At 36.2% G+C, this 15,132-nt stretch overlaps 1 protein-coding gene across 1 annotated transcript in view; it reads left to right on the top strand.

The window, feature by feature from the left end:
• The window catches only part of LOC126881086 (GTPase-GDP dissociation stimulator vimar), a 57,672-nt gene that overhangs the window by 4,733 nt on the left and 37,807 nt on the right, over positions 1-15,132 (top strand). The window contains exon 2 of the mRNA XM_050645126.1: positions 7,017-7,340. Within this exon, the coding sequence (XP_050501083.1) occupies positions 7,017-7,340 (324 nt within the window). The remainder of the gene's footprint in view (positions 1-7,016; positions 7,341-15,132) is intronic.

The following is a 15,132-nucleotide window of genomic DNA, read 5'->3' as shown; positions in this document are numbered from 1 at the left end:
TTCCTTGATCACCTGCTCTACCCCCAGTGATTGTATAAGAGTTATTAGTTTTTTACAGTAAAATTCATCTTTATTAAAATAATTTATGTTAAAATCTCCTACCAATATACATTTTTTATTTATGGTCATATTTTCTTCAATAATATCCTCCAACTTACTTAAGAAAGCTGCCAAACTACCATTAGGTGACCTATATAGACAACCGATCGACAAACTTACGCTATTAATTTTCACATGTATAAAAGCACACCAACAATTACTATCTTCAGAATAAATACATCCATTTTCATAAATTGTATCATTTCTTATAAACATTATCACTCCTCCTGTATAGCGGTTAGGGGCATCACATCGAACACAGGAATAGCCAGGTACATTGATCTCATCATCATCCATATCCACAGTAGTTCTTGTTTCTGATAGAGCTAGGATATATGGTTGTTTACTAAGTATTTGAGCAGTTATTTCATCTTTGTGGGCAATCAAGCTTTGAGCATTGAGGTAGATAATATGACATTGATCTATTGTCTCCAGTTTCTCCCTCGATTCCTCATGAAAAAATTTCTACGATTTCCAAAACTACCATTGTTGTTATAATGATTGCCTGAGTTTTGCAAATTTGGTCTACGGAAAACAAAATTCTTACAATTTATAAACGGAGGCCAGAAGTCTTCAGTCTCTAATTCCGTACTATATTTGCTTTCAATACCAACTTTGAAAGACTTGGTGTTTCCTTTTGTTGAGAGTTGACTCACAATAACGGTTTCATTGTCAGCTATCTTGGCTTTTTCTTTAATATATTTTATGACTGCTTGGTTTGTAACATTACTTGAAACCTGCCCTAAATAATACCACTTCTTATTAGGGACCCCGCTGAGCTGAATGTTTGCGTTTTCCTCCATATTTTCTATATTTTGCTGCACACCAATAAGTTCTGACTGTACCATTCTTGAATTACTTCTATTGGAAGTCTCATCCACATCTACCACAAGGGCTGAGTTAACAGCTCGTTGCACTTGGCTCAAAGTGATCTCATAGCCATTATTTTTTCCATCACAGTTATCAGTATTCTGCATGTTGTTTTTTATGGATGACGAATTTCCATGTAGATTATTGGGCAACAAAATTTGTTCATCACTTTTGATGAAAGATTTTTCCTTTTGCATAAACTCGTCAATCATTACAACTTTAGATGCCATGTTGTCCACCACTGCTTTTATTTTCACATTTTCTGATTTCATTGTGCCAACTGTTTTATTCTATGCATCTATGTGTTTTAATATTTTATCATTTTTGTCATTTCTGCTAAATTCGGCTCTTATATCATCAAATCCCTTTTGCATAGCTTTGAGAAGGGATGATTTATCGTGGTTTATATTTTAACAACAGTTTATTTTTTAACCAACTTCACTTTCCCTTCCCTATCCTTGATTAGGTTCGTAATAGTCTTGTATGGTAGATTTAGTTAGGCATAATTTTAAGAAATGTTGCTGGCTAAATGGGCACAGCTACCAAAGGGCATAAACGAAGAAGAAAACAATAAACAAACAAAAATCTTACATAACCTTTTACAGGATGTAGTAAAAATGCCTTTTACAAAATTAGGCTTTTATTCACATAAAACTTGACAGTAGAATTAATTTGAATGACCAAACAATTAATCAATAAAATAAACAATGACAAAAGAATACTAAATTATACTACATTCACCCGGCCCTATTTTTGAACAAAATCTTGCAAATATCGTGGTTTATATTTAGTTCTAGCTGATTTACGGCTAGATTGAAAATCTGAATTTTCCAATCTTGGTTCATGATTATGAAAATCTGAATTTTCCAATCTTAGTTCATGATTATCATCAGGTACTTGATTGGGTTCTTGAATAGTTAAATTTTCTATGTCCTTTGGTATTGATTCAGTAGTGGAATTCTCTAGTGTATTATTTGGACTTTCATTTTCATCTTCATCATTATCTTGATTCAATAATTTCAGGTCACCTCTAGGAGCTAAATGCTTCGTTGAAACTGTACTTTTCTTTCCGTTTGGATACTGTATTAAGGCGTAATCTGAATTGGCTTCTAAAAGATCAACCTCTTCAACTAAAGGATCAAACTTACTTTTTCGTACAAATTTTTTTAGTAATACTTTGTCTGAATCTTTAAGCCATGATGGAATAGAAGTTCCGCTAGTTGATCTTCGCTGATATGTAAACAAACGTTCATGAGGTGTACAATTGGTTGCTGTACACAGTAAACTTCTTATAGAGTGCAGAGCATCTGGTAGAACAGTCTCCCATTTAGTGATGTCTAAATTTTTGGTTTTCAATGCTAGATTCACTGCTTTCCATATAATTCCATTGTATCTTTCGACTTGACCATTTCCTCCAGGGTTATATGTGTTGTTCTACTTGAAGATATTCCTTTAGAGTGTAGATAATTAATAAATTCTTGTGAAGTAAAGCTAGTTCCCCTGTCAGAATGTATATATGCCGGCATTCCATATAAACAAAACATTTGATTCAAACATTCAATTACTGTCTGACTGGATGTATCCGAGCATGGAAAAGCCCATGGAAATCTTGAAAATTCATCAATGATTGTAAGCATATAAGAATTTCTAGAAGAACCGGGTATTGGACCTTTAAAGTCAATATTCAATCTTTCGAACGGAGCTGTTGATTTAATTAAATGTGTATCATCTTCTTTCTTATAAAATCTGGGTTTAATTTCTGCACAGGTTGGACAAGAGGTAATTACGTGTTTAATTTCATCTAAAGAACAAGGTAAATTTCGAATTTTTACAAAATGGTGCATACGAGTAATCCCAGGATGCGATAAATCTGAATGTAATTGATATAACTTGCTTGTATTATTTATATTATTGCATATTCTTGATAGTGCATCAGCTGCATCATTAGCCTTTCCTGGACGATAGATAATATCATATTTAAAACAAGAAAGCTCCAAACGCCAACGCAAAATTTTTTCATTTTTGATTTTACTTGTATGGTTTGTATTAAACATGAACGAAACTGATTTCTGATCTGTGATTAGTTTGAATTGTCTTCCTAAAAGATAGTGTCTCCATTTTTTCAATGCTTCAACGCAAGCATATGCTTCTTTTTCAATTGCAGAATGTTTTCGTTCAGAATCTGTAAGGGTACGTGAGAAAAAAGCAATGGGTCTTCCAGATTGACTCAGAGTGGCAGCAATAGCAAATTCAGAAGCATCAGTTTCAACAATGAGAATTTCTTTTTCATCAATTGTTCATAGAAGTGCATTAGCTATATCAGTTCTCAACTCCTCAAAAGCAAATACCAAGTCAGGACCTAATGGAAATTTCTTGCAATCTATAAGACCTCTAATTTTTGCTGAAAAATTATTAACCCATTTTGAGTAATGTGAAAACATTCCAAGTGCCCTCTGAAGACTTTTAGAATCATTCGGAACTGGTAAATTTAGTAGAGGCTTCAATCTGTCTGGATCAGGTTTCATTGTAGAGTTTTCTATTGTATATCCCAAAATATTTATAATTTTTTGATTGTAGTGACATTTATTTTGATTTAAAGTTAACCCATATTTTTTAACAGCATTTAAAAAATTCTGTAAATTTAAATCATGTCTATCTTGATCCTCACCACCAACTGTTACATCATCTAAATAAGCGTAAACACCTTGTAGATTTTCTTTTTTTATGATAGAATCAATGGCTCTCTGAAAACATGATACTCCATTGGTAACTCCAAAAGGAATACGACGGAATTGGTAAAGGCCTCCACTTGCCTCGAAAGCTGTAAATGGTTTGTCAGATTCGTAAATTGGTATTTGATGATATGCGTATTTTAAATCAATTGAGCTAAAAATTTTATATTTTGCTATCTTAGACACCAGTGAATCAATATTCGGCAACGGATAAGCATCAAGTAATGTGAATCTATTTATTGTTTGAGAGTAATCAACTACCATCCGACGTTTATGATTTTCGTTTTTAGTTACCAACACTTGGGCCCTCCAAGGTGATTTACTTTCTTCAATAATTTCTTCTTTAAGGAGACGTTTTATTTCTTGTTTAATAAATTCTTCATCTTCCTGTGAATGTCTGCGAGATTTAGTAGCAATAGGGTGACAATTTTCTGTTAAATTGGCAAACAACGAAGGTGGCTTAATTTTAGCTTCAGTAAGACAGCATATCTTAAGAGGTCTTCTTGGTCCTCCAAATTTAACTTCTAAGCTTTCATGTTGTTTCATAATATCTTGACCCAAAATCACATCTGTACAAAGATTGGATAAAACTAAAACTTTTGTTAGATCATATTTTTCTTTATCAACCTGAATGTTTATTAAACAATAGCCTTGAATATTAGCTGAGAATGACATAGATGCCATAGAAACTTGGACCCCTTGTATTGGAAAAATTTTAAGCTTATTTTTCATAGCGAATTCATGATCTAAAAAAGTATCTGAGCTTCCAGTGTCTATTAAAGCGTTGGCATCAATTTGGTTAACTGTTACTTTGGCTATACATTTTGAAAGCGATTGAGGTGTTTCCATTGAAGAAGCGATTACCATTGTAGATGCATAAGTTGATCTCGTTTGACTTTTCTTTGATTGCATGCACATTTTAAACCAATGTATAATTTTATGACAGTTTTGGCAAATCGCAGCCCTTGCTGGACATACAGATCGAGGATGTCTTGGATGTCCACAAAAATAACAAGTCTGACCAGGTTTTGTTTGAACAGAAGCTAAAGTAGTTTGTTCTGAATTTGGATGACTACAAGATGCTATATTATTTAATGCTGCATGATATGTATCAGATTGTTTTTGAGAATCTTCTAAAGATCTAGATTTAGATAATGCTTCGTCCAAAGATAAAGAACTAAACTCTAGTAATCTTTGACGTATATTAGATTGAACAAGACCATTAATAAAAGCATCACGAATATAGTCATTTTTATTTTCTTCTGAAGAAACTGCTTTAAAATTACAATTTTTAGCCAAAAGCTTTAACTGTTGAGTATACTGATCTATAGATTCGTTTATTTGTTGTTTTCTTGTAGCTAGAATATGTCTTGCGTAAATCTCATTTGTAGGTTTAATATACAATTCTTCCAAAATTTTGATAGCAGAAATGTATGTTTTTGCTTCGCTTATGTAATCATATACTGAATGTGAGACAAAATTGATTAAAAGCATGTACTTGTCTTTATCTTCTAGCGATTTTTCTGTAGATTTATTGCTTTCCAAAAAATTCTTAAATGTTTCGTACCAGTGTTTAAATTCTTTGGCGGCAGTTTGGGAGTTTGGATCAGCCTCTAGTTTATCAGGTCTAAAGTACTTCTCCATTGTATATTTGGTATATTTATGTGAATAAAATTGTAGTAAAAATGCCTTTTACAAAATTAGGCTTTTATTCACATAAAACTTGACAGTAGAATTAATTTGAATGACCAAACAATTAATCAATAAAATAAACAATGACAAAAGAATACTAAATTATACTACACAGGACAACATGACTGTGACACTTATATTACAGATAGTTATCTTTGTTTCACACTCTATAAAGAGAAACAGTGTAGCCGGTAGTTGCTGTGGTAAATACATATGTTTTTTATTTGGCAACAGAGCTTTCCTGAAAAACTTGACGATAGCGAAAAAACTAATATATGAGGAAAATTTGTTGAATTTGTTTATCGTCAAGTTTGTACTGGTGGGTTATGATGTCATTAAACCTATGACGTGCATGCCTAATTGTTTGACTTTTAGTTTAGCTGGTCTTATGGCTGTTTTATAGAATTTTACCTTCAACGTCATTGAAATTTTTCTCTCACACAACACACCACTCGCTTCTTTCCATTACATCCATCCAACCCTAATTCTATTGCATGCATCTTCATCTATTTCCCCCTTACCCTGTAATACCGATCCTAGGTATTTAAAACTCTCACTTTTCATTCACAATCATTTCACCATCCAAAGATATCATTTTACTTGTAGTAACTCCATCATTAAACGAACATTCCAAGTACTCTGCCTTTACTCCCTTCCCTCATACATATCTCTCACAATCTTTACATATTCACTTTCTTATTTAGTGCCCACCACATAATCTCTTGAAGAACTGTATCATATGCTTTCTCAAGATCAATGAATACCATATGAGCATTTGGTTCTTTATTCATCTATTTTTCCATCAACTGCCTTATAATGTAAATTGCATCTGTGGTTGATCTGCCCTGCATAAAGCAATTGATTATCGATTATTTCGAGTTCTTCGCATATTCATCTATCATTTACTCTTTCCCATATTTTCATGGTGTGACTAAGCAGTTTTGTGGCCTTGTAGTTTGTGCATTATTGTAGAATATCCTTGTTTTTGTAAAAAGTTACTAATATCGCACCCTCAGTGCAAAACTGTTGTATGTCAAAAATTTTATGAAAATGAAGTAATCATGGCATTCGCTTGTAAACATGCATATCTATCCCATGTAAAACTTTAGTAACTTTCAAATGCTCAACCGGCCAAATATCACACTGATATTAGCACACCGAAAATAGCATGAAAATAAACAAAATCGCTGTTATCTCGAAACTTACTTATTTTGACTTACAACAGTTTTGCACTGAGGGTGCGATATACTGCTTCTCCATTTTTCTAGCGTTTGTCCAACTTCCATAGTTCTATGTCTTGCTCTTGCTTCTGTCTCTCCTAATGCTCGCCACACTTCCCCCGGAATATTATCTGGTCCAACTGCTTTTTTCTTTATTTTTGAAGTGCTTGAACCACTTCCTCATTCGTTATTTTGATGTCCATTGCTGTTACTGTCTCCGTTAAATCAACTGGTTTTCTGTCAAATTCTTCATTTAATAGACTGACAAAGTACTTTTTCTATTTCTTTCTGACATCCTTTTCGTGAATTAGTATTTTATTATTTTCATCTCAGATACATCTAATTTGTTCTCATGTTTTACATTTTTTATATGTTTATGTATACTATCTTTTATATGTTTCAGATAAAATAATAACTACAAAAACATCAGGATTGCTAGTAAATCTCTTTACTTTAAATGTAGAAGTTATGAAGGCATCAATACAAAACGGTCTTATGCCAATAGTAGAAGATATATTAGTAAAATATTCAAAGCAATTTGATACAAGTGAAGCATTGTTAACATTTCAAATATCTATAGTGAATTTAGTGGAGAATTATTTAGATGGATATAATCCAGTATTTACCCAATCACTTTGTAAAGCTTTGATTGATGTATTTAAGCAGTCAGAGATTCCTGAGATATCAATTCCTTGTTTGGAGATTTTTTATGGTTTGTGTGAACAAGGTAAGCTACTAAAATCATGTTTGGAGCAACTATAAATAAAGTAAGACAAAATTTAAATTAATTTATAAAGTACTTCAATTTAAATTAATTTATAAAGTAATCACTTACGCTGCTAATGGCACTCTATATGAAGCTATTAGGCAATTTTCTTACTTAGTAGTTGTTTGCATAGATGACAATGATCAATAATTAAGAGACTCGTTTCAACTCTGGTATTTTCAAAGAATCAGATAGATGAGGCATAGATGCTTTTGAAATGTGGACATGGAGAGAAGACCGCTTTGAATTCATGGCAAGCTCGTCTGATGTAGTAGACATACAGCAATGTAGTAGAACTCCACAGTGATGGTCAGACATTACAAAAAAGCTTCTCAACAAACAGCATACTAAGGCAGTGCATGTAACAGTGGAAAAATATCATTAATCAGTTATGAACATCTGCTAAGATATTAACACCTTGGCTGCGTTAAGGGACAAGTAGACCTCATACTACACTAACAGTTGGCTGTGACGACTGTGTCAACGTGTAACGCACCCGTTTCTAAATATCTCTAAACGCAGCCAAGATGTTAATGACTATGATGATTTTTTTTTCATTGTTTTTAAATGTATTTGTTCTTTCATCTTAGTCTTCTATCATCAATTTATGAATATAGGCCTCTCCCAACTCCTTCTATCAATCTCTATTCTGAGCTACATACTTCCAATTTGTTCTGGCTATTGTTTTTATATCGTCTACACATCTTATCTGTGATCTTCCTCCTGGTAGTCTACCTTCGTAAGATCTCCAATGCTGGTATTTTTGTCTAGCAGTGTGGCCTGCGAAGCTTCATTTGAGTTTGGCAATTTTTATTTTAAAATGAGTGAAAAATAATTTCGACCACGAATCAAATAATCTGTTAACCGAGGTACACAGTACCAAGCGGCGCCGCTAGGAGAACACTCCAATAATGCGTCGCAGATTACTTATATAAAACGTGGTCATTTTGTACTCTAAAACCGAGTAAGGTATGACAAAAAAGAAAATAATCGTTTCATTTTGATTCAATTCGAGTCTCTTGCCATCCTCTGATACCTGATGTTTCGGAATCTATTCATTGTCAAAGAGGCTTTGCAAGTAGACTGAATTGGAATTGGACCATAACGAAACGAAGAAGAAGTGCAAATATTAAAATATTTGCACCGGAGTATGGTTAGACTGTCCTCTAACGGGGACTGATGAAATGAGTGAAAAATAATTTCGACCACGTCCAAGTAATCTGTTAACCCAGATACACTAGTACCAAACGGCGGCGCTAGGAGAACACTCCAATAATGCGTCGCAGATTACTTATATGAAACGTGGTTTACGTGATTACTTGATTACTTGAAACGTGATTACTTGATTCGTGGTCGAAATTATTTTTCACTCATTTTATCATTCCCCGTTAGAGGACAGTCTGACCATACTCCGGTGCAAATATTTTAATATTTGCACTTCTTCGTTTCGTTATGGTCCAATTCAGTCTACTTGCAAAGCCTCTTTGACAAGGAATAGATTCCGAAACATCAGGTGTCAGAGGATGGCAAAAGACTCGAATTGAATCAAAACGAAACGATTATTTTCTTTTTTGTCATACCTTACTCGGTTTTAGAGTACAAAATGACCACGTTTCAATATAAGTAATCTGCGACGCATTATTGGAGTGTTCTCCTAGCGGCGCCGCTTGGTACTGTGTACCTCGGTTAACAGATTTACTTGATTCGTGGTCGAAATTATTTTTCACTCATTTCATCATTCCCCGTTTTAGAGGACAGTCTAACCATACTCCGGTGCAAATATTTTAATATTTGCAAGAGACTCGAATTGAATCAAAACGAAACGATTATTTTCTAATTTTCATTTTGATATCCTCGACTTTTGTTTTTGATCTTAAGCCAGCTTAACAGGCTGGCTGAAAAGTTCGTAGGCTAACATAGAAAAAAAAATGTTTTAATAAAATTTGATTTTATTATTCAATATAGTTACCTTCGAGGGTGACACAACGATTATGGCGGTCATACAAGTTTTCAGTACCATTTTTATAATAAATTTGTCTTTAGCCTCAAAATAAGTCTCAGTTTCCGCGATTAACTCTTCATTGGTGCTAAATTTTTTTCCAGCGAGCATTCTATTGAGATCAGCTAACAGGTAGTAGTCAGCAGGAGCCATATCTGGTAAATACGGTGGCTGAGGAGGCAATTCGAAGCTAAATTCATGAAATTTTGCCATCATTTTCATTAATTTATTACACGGTGCGTTGTCTTAATGGAACAGCACTTTATTTTTCTTCAAATGGGGCCATTTTTAAGCGATTTCGTCCTTCAAACGCCCCAATATTGCAAGGTAATAGCCGCTATTAATGGGTTTTTCCTTTTCAAGGTAGTCGATAAATATTATACCATGCTCATCCCAAAATACTGACGCCATAACCTTGCCAGCCGACTATTGCTTCTTTCCACGCTTTGGAGTCGGTTCATCACGTGCAGTGAACCCGGCAGACTGTCGATTGGACTCTGGTGTTAAATGATATAGCCATGTTTCATCCGTTGTAATATATCGACGCTAAAATTCGGTTTTATTACGATTGAATAGCTTCAAATTCTTCTCTAACACCAATTCGTTGTTGGTTTTGAGCGCCTGTGAGCTCTCGCGGCACCCACTTTGCACAGAGCTTTCGCATACCCAAATATTCAAGCTAAATATTCAATTTACAGTCTCAGCTTTCTCAAACAACTTCACTTTAGGGTCATCAAAAATTATTTTGTAGACTTTTTTGATGTTTTCATCGGTAACAGCCTCTTTGGGGCGTCCACTGCATGCATCATCCTCGGTGCTTATTTCGTCTTGTTTAAACTTAGCAAACCATTTCTTAACGGTTGATTTTCCTGGTGCAGAGCCCGAATATTGTTTATCAAGCCATGCTTTGGCTTCAACAGTATTTTTTTCGTCAAAAAGCTATCAATTATTAAGGTACGAAGTTCCTTTTTATCCATTTTTTTAAAACTAACATAAGTTGCCTCACTCAAAATGCTATATCTCATAAACTAATTGTTCGACAACTGTCAAATTTATAAACGCATCTTTTGAAGGTTAGGGCTGACTAAAAATCATATGGATTTAATACCAGTAGCGCCATCTATGTGTCAGCCTACGAACTTTTCAGCCCGCCGATTAGTCGTTCCTCTTTTTATCTGACAGTTTTTCCATTGACCTTTCTGTTGTGGCTAGCTTATTCATATTGGCCTTGGTAAAGGTCCTCGTTGGACATCGATAGGTATGTCATGTTAGGAAGGATACACTAGTTGAACACTCTGCTCCTCTGAAGTATTGAGGTGTTTTGCGGTTCTTAAGTATCCAACTAAGTTTACTAAATCCATGCTAGTCTTGCTCTTCTAGTGATTTCCGAACTTTGGTCCTCTTTGTCAAGTTTCAGAATTTTAGGTATATATGTATATTCGTGAAGTATACGTATATGTATTGTGACGTTGTTTATAATGTGGGCACATATTATAAATGGCCTCACAACCCGGTCTATTTATCTCAGAAGCTTCTCGGCGTTACGAGAAAAGGCCAGTCCTTAACCACGGCGTTCGAGACGACCGCTGCCGAAGTATATATAGAACCGAGATTCGAGCGCAGGCCAGTCATTCCTTCATCGAAGCGCGTCGCGTAATTTAATGTATTCGAATCGGATGTATTGAAATGTATTTATTAGTTATTATTATGTTTAGTTAATTAAATCATAAATTTGAGTTTGTAAATAAATTAGATGTGTTAGTTGGTGTTATTTGTAAATATTAAATAAATAAGCGATGTAAATTAAATAATATAAGTAAGTCTTCCTTTATTTAAATTAGTGCCTAAAAATATAAATAAATAAAATAGTAGAGTCAACCGCGTAAAAAAGACAATTACATCACATTGGTGCAGAAGTGAGGATACTTGAAATAAATGAAATCAACGTAAAAATTTTCGGTTTAAAAAGAGTGTGACCATGTCTTCACAGTGTAAGCCGAAACTTTCTGATCTCGCCTTACGGAGCTCAGAACAGAACTGGAAAATCGTGAGCTCGACGCAGCGGGGAAAAAGGCTGATCTAGTGGTTCGTCTGAAGAACGCACTACAGGAAGAGGGTCATGATCCAGAAACCTACGTGTTTGAGGACAGGCAAACTGCTTTAATTTCGTCAATTTCTAAAGAGATCTCCCAAGTTTCCTCGGATGTTTTGAAAGTTTCGACAGACATTACATCGTTAGAGAGCAAAGTTTCTAGTGAAATCTCCCAAGTTTCCTCGGATGTTTTGAAAGTTTCGACAGACATTACGTCGTTAGAGAGCAAAGTTTCTAGTGAAATCTCCCAAGTTTCCTCGGATGTTTTGAAAGTTTCGACAGACATTACATCGTTAGAACATAAAGTTTCTAGTGATATTTTGAAAGTTTCGGGTGATATTTCATCCCTTGAAAGCAAGATGACTGACAAGATCTCTAAAGTCACTTCGGATTTTGACGACAAGATATCGTCCATAAAATCTACTTTTGAAGAAAAGATCAAGGAAATAGAAAAGAAAATGGAGGAAACGGAAAAAGTAGACAAAGGGATGGAACCCATCTTAACAGACATTAAAGATGATGAAACCAAATACAAACTGGAGCCACGGTCGATAGTTGAAGGGAGTGTAGGTCATGCCCGTGTTAAGGTGCCAAATTTCGACGGAAAGTCATCATGGAACAACTACATGAAACAGTTCGAATCGGCGGCCAGAGCGAACGGATGGTCCGAAAAAGAAAAAGCTGTAAACCTCACTATTGCTCTTCGAGGCGACGCTTTGGATGTCCTCCAGACCATAGCCGTAGAGGAGACAGATGACTTCGAGCAGCTTAAAAAGAGACTGAATATGCGATACGGGCACGAACATTTAGAGCATGTCTATCAGTCGCAGTTTAAAAATCGAAGACAAAAGAAAGATGAAGCTCTTTAAGAATACGAGGTCGATATTGCCAGGTTGGTACGATATGCATATCCAACAGCTCCCGAAGACATGATGGAAAAGTTGGCTGTTCAAACATTTATTGATGGTCTTCGTGATCATGAAATGCAAAGAACACTGCGATTAGCTCGTCACAAGACGCTGGTCGATGTCTTGTCTGCCGCCCTCGAATACGAATCAGCTACCCAGGCCTCTGGTGGGTACAGTAAAGTGAGGACTGTGAAAGAGGAACAGGATGAGGACAAACTTGACCAGCTTGTTAATATGATGAAAGACATTGCATCCAAGAAAACGAAGACCATAAGGTGCTGGAACTGTGGGGAAATGGGACACGTACGGAGTTCATGTAAGTACCCTAGGTACAATAACAATCAAGAGACTCACCAACAGGAAAACTAGAACGGGTCGGCCTTAGGGGGGCAGCTTCGACCCGCAACTTTTCCAAAGACCCTCTTATACTAATAGCTTCTTTGAAATGTCGTGAAGATAGTGTATATGTGGATGGAGAAATAAATGGTAAAAAGTATACATTGTTGGTGGATACCGGAGCGACCAGGACCATTATACGACCGTCAGTTTTAAACAGCCGTAAGAAACTCTTACCAACGAGGTTGCGACTGCGGACTGCCACAGGTGAAAACGCCAACACCCATGGAGAAATCCAGATACAATTAGAGATTGGAGCAGAAAAGTTCGTCCATACTGTCATAGTTGCAGACATCGAAGAATATGTTATATTAGGAATGGACGTAATGAATTTGCATGGATTTCAATTGGATTTTAAGAATAGGGTAATCAAAGTTGGCAACGAGGAGGTATTTCTTCATCCACATGATGACAGAACTGTGCTAGCAGTCATTAAAGAAGATACAGTTGTGCCTGCGAGGAGTGAAACGATCATCGTAGCGCGGCTACAGGGAACTGTAGAAGAAGGAACGCCTGTTATGATGGAGCTATGGAACCACGACGAGGAGGTTGGCCGAGGAATCATAATTGGAAAGGAATTGGTTACTTCTGCTAAAGAAATTCCCGTGAGATTGATTAATGTTAATGACTACCCAGTGACCATCAAGAAGGAGACAAAAGTAGGAACTTGTGTACCCGTGACGTCCATAATCCGTCAGACGACAACATCAGATAATTCCAACGATAAGTTCGACCAAATGGTTGCAGTTGCAGGCCAATCTCTAAATCAAATGGAAAAAAGGAAATTAAGGGAATTTCTTAGGCAATATCGTGACATATTCGTACCGAAAGGAGGAAAGACAGGAAGAACGACAGTTGTCAAACATAAAATTGACACTGGTACCGCTAGGTCAATTCGTCAATCAGCTCGACGATTACCACAGGCGAAGAGAGAGGAAGCTGAAAGGATTGTTCAAGAAATGAAGAAAGACGGGGTGATAGAAACTTCTACGAGCCCATGGGTCTCTCCGGTGTTCCTGGTCAAGAAGAAAGATGGAACTACGAGGTTCTGTGTGGACTACCGTTTGTTGAACAATGTTACCAAGAAAGATAGTTATCCTCTGCCTCGGATCGACGACACGTTGGACACATTGGCTGGAAGTTAATTGTTTTCTACGTTGGACTTGAAGTCTGGATATTGGCAGGTAGAAATGGATCCAGTGGACAAAGAGAAGACAGCCTTTACGACAGGATCTGGATTATGGGAATTCAACGTTATGCCGTTTGGACTCTGTAACGCTCCTGCGACATTTGAGAGGCTTATGGAAAATGTGTTGAGAGGGTTATCTTGCAAAACCTGCCTGGTGTATTTAGACGACATAATCGTTTTGGGAGAGACGTTTGAAGACCACCTGAAGAATTTAGAAGACGTTTTTAATCGACTTAAAGCTGCCCAGTTAATGTTAAACCCCAAGAAATGCCAGCTATTTCAAAGTAAAGTCAATTATTTAGGCCATATAGTCAGCAAAGAAGGAATGGCCGTGGATAAGGGAAAAATCGATTCCATTAAGGGATGGCCTGAACCAACTGATAAACATCAAGTGAGAAGTTTTCTGGGACTATGTACTTACTACCGGAGGTTCATTAAGAAGTTTGCAGATATCGCTAAGCCATTAACGCGACTCACAGAGGAAGCAAGGGATTATTGCTGGGATGGAGACTGCCAAACGGCCTTTGAAACTTTGAAGAGGCATTTAATTACAGCGCCAATATTAGGGTATCCACTGCCAGAAGGAGAGTTCATCTTAGATACGGATGCAAGCAATGTGGGAATTGGAGGAGTGCTGTCGCAGATCCAAGGAGGACAGGAACGAGTCCTTGGATATTTTAGTAAAGTGCTTTCAAAACCTGAACGAAATTATTGCGTCACGAGAAGAGAACTTCTAGCAGTAGTAAAATCAGTGGAACACTTCTATCAATACCTCTACGGAAGGAAGTTTCTAATCCGAACCGACCATGCCGCCCTTAAATGGTTAATCCAGTTTAAGAATCCAGAGGGTCAGATAGCCAGATGGATTGAACGACTTCAAGAATATGATTTCAAGATCGAGCATCGGGCCGGAGTTAGCCACAGGAACGCTGATTCTCTATCTAGAAGACCGTGTCCAGCAGAATGTTCCCATTGCAACAAAACAGAGTCAAAGGAAGCAGCAGTACTAAGAACAACAGTGGTCAACGACGAGTGGACGCCTACCAAGATCAAGGAAGAACAAGAAAAAGATCCAGTTTTACAGAAGAATCGAAAATGGAAAGAAGAAAATCGTCGATCATCTTGGCAAGAAATATCAAGCCTAGGCTCAGTAGTTAAGACGTATTGGG

This window comes from Diabrotica virgifera, chromosome 3 (genome assembly GCF_917563875.1).
Source record: "Diabrotica virgifera virgifera chromosome 3, PGI_DIABVI_V3a".
Classification (NCBI taxonomy): Eukaryota; Metazoa; Arthropoda; class Insecta; order Coleoptera; family Chrysomelidae; genus Diabrotica; species Diabrotica virgifera.
This window is presented reverse-complemented; position numbering and strand designations above follow the sequence as displayed.